The sequence below is a fragment of the Lissotriton helveticus genome, chromosome 11 (assembly GCF_964261635.1).
Source record: "Lissotriton helveticus chromosome 11, aLisHel1.1, whole genome shotgun sequence".
Classification (NCBI taxonomy): Eukaryota; Metazoa; Chordata; class Amphibia; order Caudata; family Salamandridae; genus Lissotriton; species Lissotriton helveticus.
This window is the reverse complement of record NC_136072.1, coordinates 332295073-332315187: the sequence shown is the minus strand read 5'-3', so window position 1 is coordinate 332315187 and position 20115 is coordinate 332295073. Positions and strand designations below refer to the sequence as shown.

The 20115-nt window shown below is 43.6% G+C and overlaps 1 protein-coding gene across 6 annotated transcripts in view; it reads left to right on the top strand.

The window, feature by feature from the left end:
• Positions 1–20115, top strand: part of SEPTIN2 (septin 2) — an 806446-nt gene that overhangs the window by 531143 nt on the left and 255188 nt on the right. For all 6 annotated transcript variants that reach the window (XM_078665713.1, XM_078665712.1, XM_078665715.1 and 3 more), the window contains exon 8: positions 12068–12169. In XM_078665713.1, the coding sequence (XP_078521839.1) occupies positions 12068–12169 (102 nt within the window). The remainder of the gene's footprint in view (positions 1–12067; positions 12170–20115) is intronic.

The window sequence follows — 20115 nt, the reverse complement described above, 5'->3', positions numbered from 1 at the left end:
ACTAACTAATGTCTCTTACAGATATATTGTTACACAAGTAGTAACTTGTGCTTATATATAATATCTGAGCAAAGTACAAATGACTGGCTCCAGCTACTAGCATAACAAATTTAAATAAAGCAATACATCTGCTTCTTATTAGTACATTGGAAAATTCCAACACATCTACCAGGCGGGGCCTAAGGCAATATGTCAATAGGTCGTTTACACACCACATTTAAATTTCTTTAAATTATTTTAAATGTATTTTGAATAGTCTTGCACTACGTTCAAAACGCGCAACACATCTACGTGGCTGCACCTCTGGCATTATCTCAATGCGCTGATTAACACTGTGTTTTTTTAGGTCATTTAAAAAATATTTTTTCATAGTTTGGAACTACGGTAAAAATGCACAGCACATCTACCTTTCGGCGCCTCTGGCAATGGGTCAATGTGCTGGTTATACAATACTTGTGTGTGTGTTCAGTTATTTGAACCCTACTTTTATACACTACAGTGCCTCTCCCAGACAGCAAAGTGCAAAACAAGTCAGGGAACAAATTATTCCCAAATCTTCCTCCCAAGAGAAGCCTCTCAAAAAACCATTTTCCCATACCAACGAAAAAACAAGCAATAAGCCATCATGAATGATTTGCACTCGGAAATAAAAGCCCTTTATTTTTAGGTCTCGCCTAGCGTTGCACGCATGCGCTGCTCGCTCAGCAAGACTTAGTTAGAGATTTAGTTTTGAGAAAGGGGCTTGAAGCCCTGCCCCTCATTTTCATTGGCTAGTGTCACCTTTTATGCTAAACGGTGGCCTGCCATTGGAAATGGGGTTTTGTAGCCACTGCCCTTTCCCTTTTTCAGACGGTCCATCCGGACAGGCTCGTCTGCTTCACGGCTGTCGTGAGGCTCTTTCTTATCTTTATGGGGCCATGTGATTCTAATTAGCGTGGAGGAGCGCACTGCTCCCGACCTCTCTAAGGAAAAAATCTTGGTTTCGACAAGATTTTTTTCCTATGAGAGTTTGAGGGCAGTGCACGCCTTCACGCTTATTAGAAACACATGGCCCCAAAAAGATAATAATTTGCTGTCCTTGTTAAGCGTCTCTCATCCTTGCAAGCCCAGAATGCGCCAGAAAAACATTTGCAGCCCCGGTGTCAGGAACATCTCAGTTTTTTCTGTAACTGTTTGCTGAAGAAGAGTTCTTCCTTCCAAGTGATTTGCCGATCTGGGAGTAAAAGGCACCGAAAGCCTGTCCTTGCAGGACACTCCTCTCCTTCTGGACGTCCCTGGGTGTTTATTAAATAAATAGCAGTTTTGCTAAAGCATCAAATACAGAGCCTCCCAGTCTGTTTACACTCTCAAGAGTTCGGGATATAGCGTTCCAATAAGAGCGTGAGCAGCGGCATCAGGTCTTACAGGTAGGGACTGCATGCAGGCACAGGCAGGTGGGGCTACAGTAACCATGGGAATTCAGTGATGTCACGGTTGAAAGTGCATGTCAAGACGGCCAATTGCAAGAGTGGCTGATTACAGCGTCCCATAGGCTGGGAGGCAGGTATGCAAATGCAGAGTGTCACTTTTGGAAAAAAAGCAAAGGAGCGGCTGAGACATGGAAGGGCGCCTTACCTGACAGCTCCGAGGAACTGTAATTCAGCCTTGGATAAATGAAACCTTCCCGTGGAGCGCAGGATCTGGCGCACGCTGCTCACCTCGTGCATCAGCAGTGGACATCCCCAAAAAAAGGTAAATGAAAGGTGATGTGTAGTGGGCACGTGCTGGTACTGCGTGCTGGTAGCATTGCCACTATGGCAGTGAAGCAGTGTCCTGGGTGCTGCTGTACTGCCACTTACGCCTCCGGTGCATTAGATTCTGTGTCGCTTTGTTTAAAAAAAAAAAATGTATTTGGACCGTGAGCGAGTAGCAAGGATGCCTCGCTGACTTTTGCGTTCCGATGTGTAAAGTATGGATTTGGGAGAGGTGTCATGTCCCAGGTGTTGTACTGTATCCTCGCAAAAAGAGCAAAGATTTAAGATGTCTCCCTGCAAGAATAAACCCTGTGTTTATTTAAGACCGCACAAACAGCCTTTATTGTATTTACAAACAGACTGTACGGCATTGTAGCATGTATATAGCGCATGCTGCCCCTATGTGAAGTACTGAAGCGCTTGCACACATGAAGGGGGTGTGGTTGGAAGTGTGTTGTCCTTTTTATGTCCTTTTCCAGCTAAACATGTACTCTAGAAATGCACTTAGAATCGATATATAGATTTTGATAAAGTTCAAAGTTGCAAGACACATTCTTGTTTGGCAGGTTTACAGTTTGGCAATTGTTGCAGCATTTGCAATACTCCTCTGCGATCAGAGTCCGCGATACTGCAGCAGAAATTGTTTCTTGGGAAGTTTGGACGGTGCTAAGTTATTGGCGCGCAATAAAGCAGTGCTTTTCAGAAATCAACCGGAGCCACTGCCTCCGGCGCGGCACACAGTGACTCGAAGCACGTATGGCTGGTTAGCTTCAGGATGCAGACGTGTTTGCCTCACTCCTCTTCAGAGGGGATGCCGACTGCCGAGGCTCTGTGAACAGGCCTGTATATAATCAGCCATCCTTTGACACCAGGCACTCGGCCGTTCTGTGCAAACAGAAGTTTAATGTCTCTCGCATGGGCGGAGGTCGCTGGTGACGGATAAAAGATCTGAAAAGGTGGCTGAAGGGGTTAGATTGGGGACAGCGGGGCCCGGCTCTTGTGATGAGAGGTAAATAGGTCCAGTGAAAGGGGTCGCCTCTTCAAACCAGTGTTAGCTGACCACTCTGATTGGTTCTTCAGTTAAAGGACAGAGCCCGCATCTTAGAAGAGAATGACAAAATTATTTATGTAATATCTTATGTAGCCTCAGCTCCACCCTGTGGGGCTTCGTTACGCAGTACACCGCACTCTTAAAGATGGCCGGTTAACCATTTATTGACTGCTGTAAACACGCTCCTAATGCAGTTGAAATCAGTTTTGCCTTTCTTTTGAGAAATACGTGCTAAGCACGGACAGTGTGCTAGCTGCAAGCTCACATATGTTCTGAATGGCAGCTCTCGATCGCTCTCACGTCACATGTACCGTGTTGCTCATACCTGCGGCCACTGCTTTTTTTATGACGGTCACATGCAGATAATCATTGCGGGATCAACAGGGGGTAAAACACATTGTCATTTATTATGCGATTACTTGATTAATGCTTCACGAAGGAAAAAAAATAATTACATTTTCAATGCCAATAGCTCAAAACAATGTCATTGCGAGACCTATTGCATTGTAAATGCTTGTTTGTTGCAAAAAGTAAATGTCCGGGCTCTACACTCCTAACACTGCAGCAGATGCAGTTCATGTCTGCAAATGATTTCTAAGCAAATGAACAGAGCGGTCATAAACCACCCCACCCCCCACCCCCCCCGCGCCCCTCTACTTCAAAAGCAATTCTCCGGGTCAAGCAAAGGTACCCCATAAAACATGTGCTTATCTCAAGAAAGCACATTCCTCAGAACAGAGCACTGAGGCCCCAGCAACACCACAAATCGTTTGTTGACTATTAACCTGGTCTCTCAGGCAGATTAATACAAACAATATCTGGAGGGGGGGGGCAACAGTTTGCATTCTCTGGGTCCATCAAAACATACAGCTTCACTGCTAAGCTTTTAGGGCCAGATGTAGGTAAATCTCATTTACCGATTCATAAATACCGAATTTTACTGATTCGGTATTTCCGAATCGGTAAATGAGATGTAGGTGAAAATTCGGTATTTTTTACCGAATCGGTAAGATTCGGAATTTACAGATTCGGTAAATACCGAATCGGTATTTGCTATTGAATCCTATGGCCCTTGAAGCCCATAGGATTCAATAGCATATACCGATTCGGTATTTACCGAATCGGTAAAAATACCGAATTGCTAAGGAGGACAGGGTGTCACTTTGACACCCGGTTGCACCCCTGTAACTGGCGTTTGCGCCATGTGGCACACATACATGCCGTTAGGGCATGTCTCTGTGCCACATGGCACAGGTGTACATGCACAGATGTGCATGTACACAAGAATTCGTTATTTACCATGCAATTGTATTGCATGGTAAATACCGAATTCTAAAGGTCCTGTTGCACTGTTAGAAGTGCTACCTACATCCCGAAATACATTTTCGGTATTTTTACCGAATGGTAAATTTACCGAATCGGTAAAATTTACAGAATCGGTAAATTTACCTATTCTGTAATTTTACAGATTCGGTAAAATTACCGAAAATTACCGTTTTTTGTGCCCCTACATCTCCTTAGCCCTTTACCGGTCGGAAACGGCCGAAAATCGGTATTTTTGGCCGATTCCGACTGGTAAAGGGCTACCTACATCTGGCCCTTAATGTTTGGAAAGCAACAGTTCACAACTACATTATCCTTGTGCCTCAAACACGCACCAACACGTGGACCAGCACTACATTTACCATGTTGCATAGGTGATAAACTAATAAGGATACAGAACAATAACAATATTTATGCGACATACTTTTTACATTACATCTCAAAATATTTATTAACAGCAGATCCATTGTAATACAGTTAAATACTGTATGGCCCTAAACAACACACTATTGCTTGTACTATGTCATGGTTACCAGTTACTGCGGTAACTTCAAAAGAGTTTTATAAACTCAATGCATAACATTGCAACATGCAAAATCACAGATCAATATTTACTAGTTTCTGCAGAAAATTTAAAAAAATGTATTAACTTGCTGCATAGTATTGCAGCATGCAATGCAAAGGAGGGACCTCTTACTACAAGGTATAAATACACGCAGTATGGTAGCATTACCTGCTAAGCCTCTACAAACTCTAAGGTGGCAATGGGAGGGTAATATGATATGTTAACCGTCTTATACCAACAAGACCAGGTGCACTGGATGAAGAATAGATGCAATTTGGCTCATACCCAAAAGCACATGGCCTAGTTCTACACAGACATAGAGGCATGCACTTTTCATTTCAGAATTACCCCCATCAAGGGCGCAGTAATTAAGCATAGGGAGTTATAATTATTCTGCAAATAACAGTGCAGAATTAATTATCTAATCAAGGTATGGTTATATAGATTTATATGCATATGTGCACATATTATACAAAGCTGGGAAAGCTTCTCGTTGTGAGAGTGCAGTTTGTTAAATGGACACTCCCCACTGAGCTTGATGTAACGAGCGGCCGTCCTGCCGCTGAACTAGCTCAACCCCTCGTAACGGGGGCCACGGAGCCTGAGATGTAAGGGCTTTGTTTGTGGGGCAACGAGAGAGGATGAAAACAGCCGCACTCACCGGGGCTCATGCGGAGCCTTGAATCGTTGCCTTTATTTCAAAGCGCTTCCATCTGTGGATAAAATGAGGACTCTGTCTCCCAGCATGCAATGCCAATCTCATTCAGAGGCGCCAATCTTGGCTGGCGATAGGAGCATATTTAAATGGCAGGCGGGGCCATTCAAGAGCTTGCAGGCTGCAATTCCCTAGAAGAAGAGGCTACCCGAAACGTGTTGGACTGCGGCCACATGCCATCATAATTTTGGTGAAGGCGACTGAGTGTACCGAATAATAAAGCTTTGGGGAAGCTTCTCGTTGTGCAAGTGCAGTTTGTTAAATGGACACTCCCCACTGAGCTTGCTATTGAGATATATATAAAAAAAATATATATATGTAGATATATATATATATATATAGATACACCTATATATAGATAGATAGATATAGATATATAGATAATTAGATATAGATAATATATATATATATATATATATATATATATAGATATATCTATATATATATATATAGATACATGTACCTAGGAGGGAAACATACCATCCAATACCGATGTACATATGAATATATACATAGACTGTTCAAATATGTGTGTGTATATACACATATATACAGATAAACTTAAAGGAAAGACAGGGAGATTTTCCTCTACAGAGCACATGACTGCGTCTTTTAAACCCGGTTACACTTGACATTAACAAAAACCAACTCCCTCCCCCATTCACCACTACGGTGCTTCACAACCCAATTTTTACAACAGGGATGATTCTACAGTCCACCTCAAAAGGGGCCTGCACATAGAAGCACTTTACACGCTTCTTGCATACACCGGTCAACTTCTAATTACGGGAATAGGTTTCACACAAGAAAATTTACTATCCCCTAAATACGAGTGCATATTTTAAGACGCTATCAGCATATTTACATCACACAGCATATATATGCAACACAACAAGGTGTGTACCATAACAACAGAAGTGACTTTTCATTCCACACGCGTTTATTGGGCATGGTGACCCAAAAGGTGATTCAGCTCCTACACGGAGACTGATCTTCACACCGTAAGGGAGTGGGCAACTCTTCCAGGTTAGTTGACCGCAACTTCCAAACCTATCACATAAGGCCGGCAACTCAGGTTGACCGCGACCTTTTGGGACGCCGTAAGGGAACCGGCAACTCTTCCAGAGGGGTTGACCTCAAGTTCCAGCAGTATCCCAGATGGCTGGCTACCGAGGTAGACCGCGACCATTAAATTTGCCACAAAAAAGTTGAGGGTTAACACCCTACCAACACATAAAACACCTATGCACAGCAAGTGGGAAAATAATCACTACCTTGAAACATACGGGATTACAAACTGGGTTATCAGACACAAACATAAGGCCCATATCTCACATCTGGTCCACCAGATTGGGCCGCCTACTCAAAATCATGAAAATACAACAATAACAGCCCTTTACCAGGTGATTTTTCACATACAATGGCTGCATAAAGCAGATTGAAAACTCCACAAGGTGCATGTTTTCTTTCCGAGCTGCATTACTACATTATAAATAGTGCACAACGTCTGCACACAACGCACTCTGGTTACTGTAGCTCTTGCTTACATATTACCAAGGGCACTCTATACCAATAGAAATATGCATTAGCCCACGAACAAAAGTGGAGCCCATACGAAAACAGTTGGCCACATGCCCATGGCGAACACTACAGATTAAGGACTGTAACCCAGATCCACAGGCCACTGATGTCCCATGGTTACAGAAGGAGCACACCCTTCAACCACAACCCAGAGCTATCCTCCTGCCAGAGCATACATACACGTATGTAAGCATACTCACAGCAAACATACATGTGTACATGCGTATACATATAACCATGTCAACAGCTTTGGGATACAATATGGGTTGAGTACTCCACATAAGGAAATAAATACAGGTGGGGGTGTGTGTGTGTGTGTGTTGGGGTGTGTGTTGGGGTGTTGGGTAGGGTTATAGGTAGGGTTTTTGGGTACAAACTAAAAAGGCCCCAAAAACTCCCATTTCGGCATTACTATACAAACACATTCTGCATATTACAAGGTAAAGCCTTCTTTCCTCTCCCCACAATTGCGCATAAAGATATGGACAGATCACTTAATCATATAATACCGTCCACGTTCTGCAATACCATACACAGGGGAAAGGGAGAGCGGACGCAGCATTCGCGTAGCATTTGATGTTGCTACCCAAAGAAATAATCAAACAAAGCATACCTACACACTTGAAGCAATAAGACAACTCAAACAACCCTTAAGTCATACCTACACACATCATTTAAACTGGCCCATTGAATCCAAAGATTTCAAGTTATATACAAACAGAAGCTAGTGGTTGGTAAAGACCATATTAAATATCTAAAACAATGGGCCTACTAATTTTTACTTTGAAAAAAGGGGGTTCTTCGGAGTCAAGGCTATAAATGTTTGTCACACTCATTAATGCAAATGGGCATAGCAGTATCTATGTGTATACTCTTCTAAAATAGAGCTGTTTACAAGCATACTATATACACACAACTGCAGGACACATATTCCCTCAAAGACAACAAGTGGTACGCAACACTATATTTTTTGTTTTATAGTAGCCTAAGGAGAATAAAGACACTTCACGCCCTCCTCCTCAATCACTGAATACCGCTTCACAATCTATGCACATTGTGATTCTAGAAGCGTTCTATGCTGCATAACGAAGTAGTTACTTACCTGTAACAATAGTTTTGTAGCATAGACTCTTCTAGATTCACATAAGACCCTCCCTCCTCCCCTGCGAAGGAGTAAAAAATAAAGCAATATTAAAAAAAGACAAATAATGCATAATAGTCCCTAAATAATCACAGTACATAAGTACTGGTAGGGGCTAAGAAATAGCAAAAGGCTATACGTCTCCTCTTACAGTAGTACTACGTACTATATAAGAACTAATAAACAATAGCAGATGTGATACATCTGTCCAATTATAACAATGTGACCTGTTTCAACACAGTCACAATGAACTACCCCCATCCATACTAATATAATAAAGAGAGAGACCAAACCTTTGAGGCGGGTAAGCTCCGGAACCACAGCGCCAACCGGAGCGCCGCATGCAACATTTGGAAAGGTGAGGCAAGGATGGACATAGGCTATACACCGGCGCAACATATACTTTGGGGTGGACAAAGCATGTTGTGTGACAAAGTAGTCCTCTGGAACTAGCACCGGCTCTGAGGTAGGCGTGTGCATACGTTTGGAGCGTGTGAATAGCGTTCTATCGTGGCGGATCAGTACGCCGTCATGTGACATTTGGAGCATGTGAATAGCGTCCTATCGTGGCGGCTGAGTAGCGGCGTGTGGCATCTCAGTGCATCACGCCGTGTTGTGGATGCAGAGCCCGGGCACGATGTGCACGGCAGAACGGCAAGAGGCACATATCGCTGGACTTCAGAGCAGGTACACACGCGTCGGCACCTGCACATATCGCTGGGGTGCATTCTAATTGCAGACAGGACGGCAAGAAGTACATATCGCTGGGGCGCATTCTAATTGCAGACATGTCGGTCATACCCGGACAACGTCGGGACGGGCCGCTAGTACCTCATAAACAAACCAATAAATAACAAATTGTAAAAGAATAACACATACGTTACGATGCTTATTATACTATTCCAAACAAAATATATCCAGCAGCATTGTTAAATACAAACAAGTATAGCTGAAACATAAATAATAATTATATAGATATATAAAAATATATATAAATGTATAAAAACAAATATATATTAATAAATCACATTTTAAAGGTTAGTTAGTGTCCCTGCACTCTCAGCTCAATAAACACATACAAGAAATATTGAACTTATTAAACAATCTAACACAATCTCAAAGCAAAAAGGGGAAAAAATGATCTGAGAGCTTGCACACACACAAAGGGGACTGTAGCCTCACCCCAGGGATAGAGTTTCACAACCATCCCACACAAAAAAAGAAGACAAACAAAACACTGTCCGACTCCAACCACTAGATGGCGGAATATGCACATTATGGGAATCTAGAAGAGTCTATGCTACAAAACTATTGTTACAGGTAAGTAACTATTTTGTAACCTGTGGCTCAAGGTAGGTCACATGCACTTTGAGTTCTCCGTACTCCCCTTTGGCATTACCAGCGCCCCTTGGTTTTCACCAAGGTGATGCCGCCGCTTGCAGCTCATCTGCGGATATTGGGGGTGCCAGTCGTCCCTTATCTCAACCACTGGCTATTAAAACAAGCTCCTCCAAGGCTGCGGTCGTCCACCTCCAGACTACAGCTGACCTCCTGCTTTCCTGGGGTACACTATCAACATACGAAGGTCACACCTGACTCCCTCTGAGAGGCTCCCTTTCATCAGTGTTTTGTCTGAACACAGTGCAGTTTTGGGCCTATCCTCCCGAACGGCCAGTCGAGAATATTCAGGTGATACCCACGTTTCAGCGTCTATCCTGAATTTTGGTGAGACTGATTCTGAGACTGCTGGACCTCATTACTTCTGCCTCTTCCTTGTGACACTTACCTGGAGACACATGCTGGCTCTACAGTGGGACCTGAAGTTCCAGTGGGTCCAGCATCAGGTTCATATTTCTAACTTGGTCCATATCTCTGAGTGAACTGTAAAAGATCTGCAGTGGTGGTTAACGAACCGAGATTGGGTCAGCGGCAGACCCCATTCCCTTCCCAAACCAGATCGGACAGTAGTGACAGATGTGTCACTCCTGGGATGGGGTGACGGGTGGACTTGTGGACCCTTTGTCAATATGCTGAGTTTCTGGACATGGCTGGAACATCAGGGCATTTCCCTGATGGTTCAGCATCTGGCGGGCTTTCTGATCGCCAGAGCGGACGAGCTCAGACAAATATGCCTATTGGATCACAAATGGCGTCTCCATCTGGAGGTGGTGCAAGGTCTCCTTCAGCAATGGGGAGAGCCTTGGCTGTTCTAAGATAAGGAATCTGGGGCTAGAAGTCTTTTAAATGAACAAGTTTCTTACCTTTGGTAATGCCTTATCTGGTAGAGACAATATCTAGCAAACGATTCCTTATCGCCCTCCCCATCCTCCTTGCTCTGCGAACGGATTTCTAGGGACAGGGCATTCCACTTTCAGGGCCCTGTTATTCCACACCAGTTGTCCGTGTACTTTGTGGCTCTGGGCTTCTGGGCCTATATAAGCACCACACACGTTACTTCCAGTGTGGACGATGCCACATGGAGCCGAGCGACGTCGCCTATCAGCGCGCAGGAGTACTGCTCAAGAAATGTTTCCAGATCCAGTCTGATGTCTGGGGATAATTCAAAGGTAAGGAATCTGCGGCTAGATAGCCTCCACCAGTTAAGGCGTTGCCAAAGGTTAGTAACTAGTTCTTCAACTGTGACACTAAAGACTTCAACTATGTAGATGTAAAAATCTTATCAGACCTTAAATGGGAAATTCAACAGGTCACTTTGCTAGGAAGCATGGCAGGCTGGTGTTTTCTCTTGTTCCATACAAGAAATACAAGTAAGATGCCAAGATGTTTCACTTTAAGGAGTGGAAATTGGGGTCTGATGGAAAGTCACTCCACTATCTGTGTCTGTCCGGTTTTTTGAAAGGCCTACTGTGCTTGCCATTTAGTGCTTCCTCTGTCCCCCTGCTGGTGGGCCTTTGCATTGTCCATATATCCTCCATTGATAGACTTTGTGCTCCGCTTTTAGGTTTGGGAGTGGTGGACCCGAGAGTTAATCCGTTACAGCGTTTGCTGTGACATTTTTAGCTTTTTGGTAGCAGGGATTCATCAGTAAGGCTTATTTAGATATAGTTATAAACCTGCTATGCATGCGTCAGTAAAGGACTTCCCCAGAGACTAATTCCGCCAGAATGGCAGTTAAAGTCAAAGCCACGTTCAAGGGATGGCTACAGAATAGACTGTTTACAAATGCTTCCAGAGGCTCTTTGATAGATTTTTCCTGATGCATAGTAACACTCCAAATTGGAGGCTTTTGTGAATGAGGATAAACCCTCCATTTGCAAAAAGGTCAGGGGTATACCACACCGAAGACAAAGTGGTTTGATTATTCAGGAAATGTACAAAATGGATAAATCTAGGAAGATGGCGTTTACTGTACCATACTATTGACAGTAAATTTGATAAGGCGTTATTGCATATCATTTATTTGTCATGATAATGAACAATTGTGTTAATTTCTATAACTATTTCATTGTTTTTATCTGATGATTTTAGCTTGTTAAGGTAAAGTTGTTATTGACTATCTTTACTATATTTTGGAAACATGCTAAGAAAATATAACTATGTTCAGCTGTTGATAGCACAAAATAAACACTCATACTTAAAAAATGTTCAAACTATCCTCACTAAATTATGAACTTTGTTGTTCCAAATTTACTTCATAATCATGCATAAAAAAGTTTCAATTACTTTAATTTTAAAAATGGCGCTGCTAATGTGGCAATGTTTTCTGTTAGGTCGGTTTCCTTTGCTCACCTGCTTTCCTTTTTCTCAAACATCTTTTTAGTGATTTCTCGTCTATCTCAGCTACTTATTTTCTTAACTCCAGTCTTCTGTTTTTAAGCGAATTTACGCTATTCAGCAGCAAGCAAGTAGAATGTATTAACTGAGTATCTTATTGCTCATAGTCAGTTGATAATTCATTGTATAAACTTTGTACCATTTACTCTGCTTTGTACTACAGATTCTCGATGAAATTGAAGAACACGGTATCAAGATATACCATTTGCCAGATGCAGAATCTGATGAGGATGAAGACTTTAAAGAGCAAACAAGACTGCTAAAGGTAAGGCTCAATACTGTTTGTTCTCCAGAGTCGCGAAACTTATATTGCTAGCAGAGGATTACTTGCACATTTAGTTTTGGAAGGTCCATTACTAAAGTAGGTAATAAAAGAGCCTAGCTGTACATAACATTTTTCTAAAGGATATTCCTTCCTTCTGATTCTGCTTTGTAAACACATCCCTGAACAGTTCTGTTTCCCTACTGATAATTGATGCTGTTGGAGTGTCTGGCAGGGATCTACATAACCTCCTTACCATAATTCCGGAAGTGCACGTTGTCCCCAAAAAAACTAGTTGCCCTTTATCTGATGGTTTTTTTTCTAATATTTTTCATGAGCTCTCGAGACTTTATTCCAATGGATATGAACCCTTTTGACACAGTCCCAGGCAAGTGTTTCGTTTCTTATGGATACTTCTAACCACAGATGCCTTGCATTTAGAATGTTCTCAGTAGCCCAACTGAAGCAAAAGATTTTCAGCAATGCTCCTTTCACCCCAGTTACTGACACCACATGGCTTTGCAGAGATCTTGCTACCATGGAAGTGACAGAGCAGACCCACTTATAAGCTACAACCCTGCGCGCTGACATCAGTTAATTGCTTTTCAAACCATGTGTTGTGGGTCCCGAGCTCTGCTCCCAACTTTGTTGGCTTGCCAACGAATCCAAAATGTATCTTGCATTACGCCGAAGATTTGTTCCCCCTAAAAAAACAGGATTCCAATAGTACTTTGACTTCAGGGAGCAAATGTCTCTCACTGACCCAGATAGTGGCCTACCTGTACTGCTGGGACTCCAGTGGCGACTTAAAGCAGTGCAATTAGTGTATCCGAAGCAACTAGTGAGCAGATGGCGACACCTTCTGTACTCTTTCAGGGGCTCTCCATTGATAATCATAAGCAATGAATTGTCCCTCCCACCATTCAAGCAAAAAGCAGATATCAGCGCCACACTGGACAGCATCCTTAAGAAACTAGCCGAGGTCCATGATCTTGCAAAATCGGCTAAAAAAGACACCGATGCCATCAAGCTGCAACTCGCAGCATGCAGAGCGGACATCCACACGGCCAACAACAGGATCACCTCGGTCGAGCAGAGAGTCGGTGAAATTGAGGACAAATCGCAACTTACAGGCAAAACGATGAGCCACATCTCCAGAGCAACCACAGACCTTCAAAAACAAGCGGCCGAATTTGAAGACCGACAGTGGAAAGGAAACATTAGAATCCTTGGCATCCCTGAAGGTGAAGAAGACCAAGCAGGCTCCTGCGTGGCCATGCTACAGGACTTCATCCCAAAACTAACAAACCTAAAGTTTGAAAACCCCTTCGAACTAGACAAAGCATAAAGAATCCCAGCGCAGAGACAAGGAAATAGACAAACGCCAAGACCAATAATATGCAAACCGCTTCGGTCACACCACACAGATGCCATATTCGGAGTGGCAAGGAAAAATACGAACTTGCAATGGCGGGGCAGTAAGATTATATTTACGCAGGACTACTCCAAACCTACGGTGGACATTAGGAAAGGCTTTCTGGCACAAAGAGAAGATCTAAGAAGGAAAAACATAACCTACTCGTTTGCCGGCCAATCAAGATTCAAAATAACCAACAATGGCTCAACCTTAATCTTCGATGATCCAGCAGAACTATCACGATACCGGTCGGGAACGGCACCGCAAGCGATGGAACTAACAACTACATCATCAAAAAGAAGAGCATCACAATTAGACAATAGTTCTGTGGCAGTCTCCTGTCTCCATTTTTGAAAATGGGGTGGTTGATATTACCATTCCATGATGGAGGCTGTTGCTTACGGGCAAAAACTTGGTTAAACAGGGCAGACAGCTGGAGGGCCCAAAAATCAGCGTTATATTTAAATACTGCATTAGGAAGACCGTTCGGTCCTGGTGCCCCTTCTATTTTAAGTTTGTTAATAAACTTTTTAACGCTATCGCTGGAAAATGAGTCCGACTGTATCGGCAGGTCATTAAGTCTTCCTATATCTCGGTTATTTGTTGAGTTTTTTCTACTGCTCCTTTCAGGTGGATTGAATTAGTGGTGGGATTGGAACAACAATAATTTTCAGAAAGAGATTCGTCCATTTTGAAATAGAGCTTTTTGACATGGTCTTCCCAGCTTTGTTTGCTAATGCCGGGGTCCTGGGATAGTACTTCTGCGTTGTTTAATTTATTAATAATACCCCAGAAGTCCCTTGTGTTGCGCTTCTTACTGGCTACTAGCAATTTCGCCCACATTTCTTCCTTCTGTTTGTTCTTGGCTTTCCACACCATTTTACGATACTTTTTTCTCATACTCCTAACAAGGGAGTAGGTTAGTGAGGAGCGCTCGATGTTACTCCTTATTGCCTTCCGTTGCACCTGGGCTAATTTTCTCTTTTCCTGTCTTAGTTTATTATTAAACCATGGTTTCCGTAAAACTAGTGGGACTTGATGCGAAGCAAAGGGTACCGAGTGTTGAATGGACAGGTTCTCGAACAGATTTTCCCAAGTTGAAACCGGATCTTCTTTTTGTTCATTTTCGTGTAGAGCAAAGAAGTCGCTTGCGGTTTCGTGGATGGCTTTGGTTCCGCTGCCCCTCCAACGCAGTCTTCGTAAATTGAATTTCTCTGTATGAGCAGAGAGAGCAGTTAGTTGGGCAGACTCCGGCACCCCTAAGTTGATCCAAATAATTTGAGGAAAGTGGTCACTCTCAGATCGCATTACTATTTCATAGCCCTCCAATAAGTCGATCAGTTTGTTACTGATTAAGGTAAAGTCGATCGTTGACAAAACCTTGCCACTCATGTATGTGGGAACTGTTGTCAATCCGCCTACTGTTTCAGACTTTAAGATTGTTAATCCCAACGTAGTCAGTTGTTTTGAGATTGATGAGTTGGGCTCTGCCCGGGTGTTTTGTCTAGAGATACGAGTATATAAATCGTCATCATTTAGGTTTAAATTAAAGTCACCTGATAGAATCAGCAAGCTTTGAGAATTTGATTTCTGGAGTGTTTTTATAAGTTCAGTAAGCACGGCCAGTTTCTCTTTTTTTTTCGTTCGATCAGGGTGAATGTAAATGTTTATTAATAACAATTGGTGGCGGGGTTTTATAGAAATCTTGGTTACCTGCACCCAGTTTAGTCCCACGTCCTGTTTTTCCGGCTCCCAATTGTTTTTCTGCGAGATGTAAGTAGATAACCCACCACTGGGGTGTCCAAACTTGGATGTTCTCTCAGCAAGGATGTGATATTCGGTGAAGCCAGGATATGCCAGATTCCAGGTCTCTTGTAGTAGTAGAATGTCATGTTTGTTAAAAAACAATTGAGTATCACTGTCTTGATCCATACTACTAACTCCATGAATATTCCAACTGCAGATGCCTATTTTAGGCATTTTAACCCCGTCCTTGAATACAAGTTTTGGCTGTGTACTTTGATTTAAAAGTTCATTTTTCTTGGGTATACTTTTGATTTAAGGTTATCGGGATCCATGACCAGTCCTGGGTTTGGGACCCGCCTGGACAAGATTGCGTTTGGAATATATCGTTACCACAGTTCTCTTGGGCTAATGTAGCCGAGAGGGCACCATGAAGACACAAGGTTTGCTTGTGGTTGGTTCTGTCCTCACTGCTTGTATTCTGCAAACTTTTTACAAGCGGGAAGGGATATCTCTTGCGTGTATGTTGTGTAATGATAATTCCCCAGTGTTCAAATGATCCTTTGTTTTCAAAGATTCTTGCGGCTATCTCCTTGGTAGCCCAGGTTGTAACCGAAACTTCGATGTTTGCATGATCTGTTTTTTGGCCGAACACAACTGAGACAAGGTCTTGAGAGGATATACCTCTAAGCTCGGGAACAAGTCCAAATAATTTCAGTAAGTTTCCTCTGTTAAAATGTCATGCAAGTCCTTTGACTCCTATTCGGGGGTAAATGTTAGCATTGGTTCTAGATCTGGTATCAAGTTTTTCAATAATTCATGAGGGCGTGTGATAGAGTGATTGGAGTTACTCACTGGATGCTTTTTTGTTTTTTTGGTCACATTTTGTGTTGAACCCATGTCGCTGGAACTCCTTGCGGGAGAAAGGGTTAATGGTGGCTTATGGTTGTTTTTGGGTTCGATAACCGGATGTGATTGCACTGTACAATTGCGGTTTTGCCCGTTTCTAGTTTTTAAAATCGGGGTGATGTTCCTTTGTGGGACACAGGTTCCTGGTTTGTGTTGCATTATTCCCGGTTGGGCCATTGTTTTTTGTTTGGTACACTGCCTGTCATTCCCGATTTTGGTTATTTTGATCGGGGTCAAATCGTGTACTGAGTGGGCATGGGTTTGGCCAATTCCTCGTTGGGTCCTACATGATGTTGTGACTCCTTTTAGGTTGATTGTTAGTTGCTCCGAGGGACATGTTTTTTCGAGCGGGTCACTCCCAGCTATTGGTCTATTTCCTTGTACGGGAGTCTGATTAGCATTTGGAGTCGGAGTAAAGGTTTTCACCAATGATGTCGGTTCCGGGGTGAGTTGTAAGGGTGATTTTGTGTTGGTACGAGCAGTCAGCGCTTTCTGAGTCTTGCTCAGTCGTTCTGAGGATGGTTGGCCTGTGCCGCAGGAGTGTGCCCACAGTTTGGAATTTTTCATTGAAGTTTTTGCCTGAATGAGGGATTGTCCTTCCGACAAAATAGTGACAGTGTTGGAAGAGGTGTTTGCTGATCCATTTGCTCTTTGCTGATTGATCGAAGTTTTTGAAAAGAAGTCGTCGATGGTGAACCCCTGTTTACCTTTTAATTTGGGCCTAGCTTTCCTTGCTCTTTTCCTTAGTTTTTTTGTAAGGTTGTCGGGGGGCAGTGGTTCAGGATCAGCCATACCTTTGAGCGAATGGACGATCGAGATCGAGGAGGCTTTATTCTGCGGCTTTCGGTGGAGTGGCGGGCAAGGATCCCCGTTCCCATCTGGACTCTCGCATAAGGAAGGTTGAAGGGTTTGGAGCACTTGGTTTCCCCGTGTTATAATTTTCTCCCAATGGAACTAGATTTATCATCTGGTTGTTTCCTTTTTTTACTGCTCCCAGAATATCTTTGAGTATTGCAGGGAGTGTGGCCAGTTTCTCGATGATGCGCCCACAGTCGCAACTGGACAATAGGCTTGGAAGGCATTTGCCAGTTAGAGCCTGTTTTGCCAGGGCAGTATCCGAGGATTGTTTGCTTGTCAAGAGAGTGATGATTGTGTCCGTTTTAGAACTGATTTGGGCAATGTGGTCTGCAATGACGTTTATCAAGTCTATTTGGACCTCCATCTTATCGGATTGGTAGTTGAGAGCCTTTATAGCTTGGTCCAAAGTGCTAATCAGAGTGTTCCCCCAGGACCCGGAAGGCGCTTCGCTGGAGCTGATCTTAATCTGCTCCTCCCGTTGGGAGGTCGAACTTGACGAAGACATTGATATAGGAGACTGTATTGATTTTTTTTGGTAGATGCTGCGAGTTCCCGAGGTGTCGTCGATTAAGATTCTATGAGTTGTGCTAGAGGCAACCACATTATGGGGCGTATATAACATGGGATCTGTGCACACGTCAATTCATTCACTATACAGTATTGACAAACAAATTATGCACAATATTTAGCACAAAGTAGAGATTTCGCAACATAAAATGAAACATCACTGCCCATTGGGTAAGAAGCACAATTCTGCTAAACCCTTGATAATTTTATTCTAGATCATTTTCTTTTAGACTTTCCTTTCTACTAGATCCCCTTTTCTCTTTGGGAGTCCATTGGGTCACGGACAATATTTGGTGACTGTGTGGAAGTGCACATTTATTTAATTAGATCAATTGTATGATTTTAATTATAAGCTTGCATGCTTGCAAAATTAGGATACAGTGAACGCACGGCACTCTTGGTGATATGGTATGGCTTATCCATGGATTGAGCTATATGAAACTTCTTTTTCCTAACAACCCCTCTCTTCGAGTCTGGATTGTAGACTTACACTTACCCCTAAGCACCTTATTGTGATACAAAACAGTTTATAATGTGTATGGTGTAGATACATGTATGTAACATGTAGCCATTATACATTTTAGAGCCCTGACGAAGTCGTGGGTGTACTACCCTGATGAAACACGTGTCGGCTGGGCATTGTTGCAAATAAAATCAGAACTGAAGATCACATCAATCAAGACTATTTCGACGTTATTGACTTTGTGCTAAATATTGTGCATAATTTGTTTGTCAATACTGTACAGTGAATGAATTGACGTGTGCACAGATCCCATGTTATATAGCATCTAAGGGCCTTGGCCTATTTGGGGGTTTCTGGCTATCCCTCCTTTCTGGGGCACCGTCTTGCATTAAGTGCTCAAGACTAAAATTCGTGACACACAGCAGGCGCCATAGCTGGTCGGTCTCTTCAATTAGCCTTGTCGTTTGTTGCAACATTATGGGGCGTAGACGCCGCTGGATTTAGATTTCGTTCCTCGGCCAGTTGGTCATAGACCAAATTTAGATCTAGATTTAGCTTTTGCGACTGATGGCTTGGGGCCGAGACCAGTGTCGCATTGACCAAATTAGGAAGATTAAATCCAGTCAAGTGGTCAATCTGGTCGTCTTGCCTTGTAGGCCTCTGGATTGATTGCGTTTTTAAACGTCCATCCCCATGATTGGTTTTGGCCTTGTTGTGATCAAGAGCATGATTGTTATCGCCCATTATCGATTTATTATTGAAATCATTGGATAAGATTTCTAAAGAGTCCTGACCAGGAGAAATGGGTGAGGGCAGAACACGTTTTTTACCCGGGCTTGTTTGATTTGCTTGTGGAGAGCTACAATTATGAATCATTGCCTGTACGAGATCTGTTTTTTTTTGCGAGAGACTTGAATGGTTACTCAATTAGTGGAACCGGTTTAGATTGAATGAAAGATTCTGAAGTTTGGTTTAAGGCCGTTGATGAATTGCCACAATTTGGGGTTGCTGGGTGGCTAGAGTTTGTCTTCTTGGCCGGTTGGATGGGACTTGGTAGGTTCCTGAATTCCCTCGTTGTTGCCATCATTGCCGATACAGGGTCTTTTAAAAAGAAAAATTTGTTGATCTTTTGCTGATTTCCTCGTAACCGTCTGGGGCTGACCGGGGGCGAGGGCGGGCTTAGTGTCTCGCTTGTCCCCTCTCCGTCGCACACCCCCTCCTGCAGAACGACTAGGGGCGAAGTTGCTTGAGCTTGTTTTGATGCATCTGACTTCTTGATCTTTTTGCTGCGTGATGCTTTGTTTGTTGTAGCCTGTCGTTTGGTACCTGAACGCATGTTTGTCCTTCACAGTAATGTGTTGGAATTGAAGCTGGAGAAAAAGCTGAATGGCCTGCTGGTTAAGGCAAGGTTGGGCCGAGGTGGGGCACTAAGGGGGGCGGTTGATTCAGACGAGTGGTGCACTCAGGGGGTACCTTGAGCCAAAACGGACCTAGTCAGCTTGGCCTGGGCTGCCCCCCCCCCCAGCTCTTACTTAGCGGCTGCCTCTAACGGCAACTGCGCTCGTGCTTTGTCCCTACCCTGCCCTTCACTTCCACTCGCTTGCCTCTCAGCCTCTCGATGGCAGGCCAAGAAAGGTTCGAGAAAAGGTCCAAGAAAGGTCCAAGAGGGGGAGGGTTTCCCGGGCGGTGGGACGTTGCTAATGCTGGCCCTGGCCCTAGAACACAGCAAAGAAGCCAACTGTAGCAAGCAACGAGCTGCAAGGTGAAGCGCAATAGCTAATTTACTGGGCTGCCTCCTGCGTACCACCGGACACCAAACAGCGGGCTCCTCGCCCCTTGAACTCACCGACCGCACCTCTCCTTCCTCCTCGGTGGCTCTGAGCTGGCCGGAGCGTCCGGACGTTATGCAGGGGCAGGGGCAAGGTCCAAGGTCTCGGCTTCTCGGCCTCCCGTCTGCGCGGCTGAAGGAGAGCTGGAGAGCTGAAAATCAAA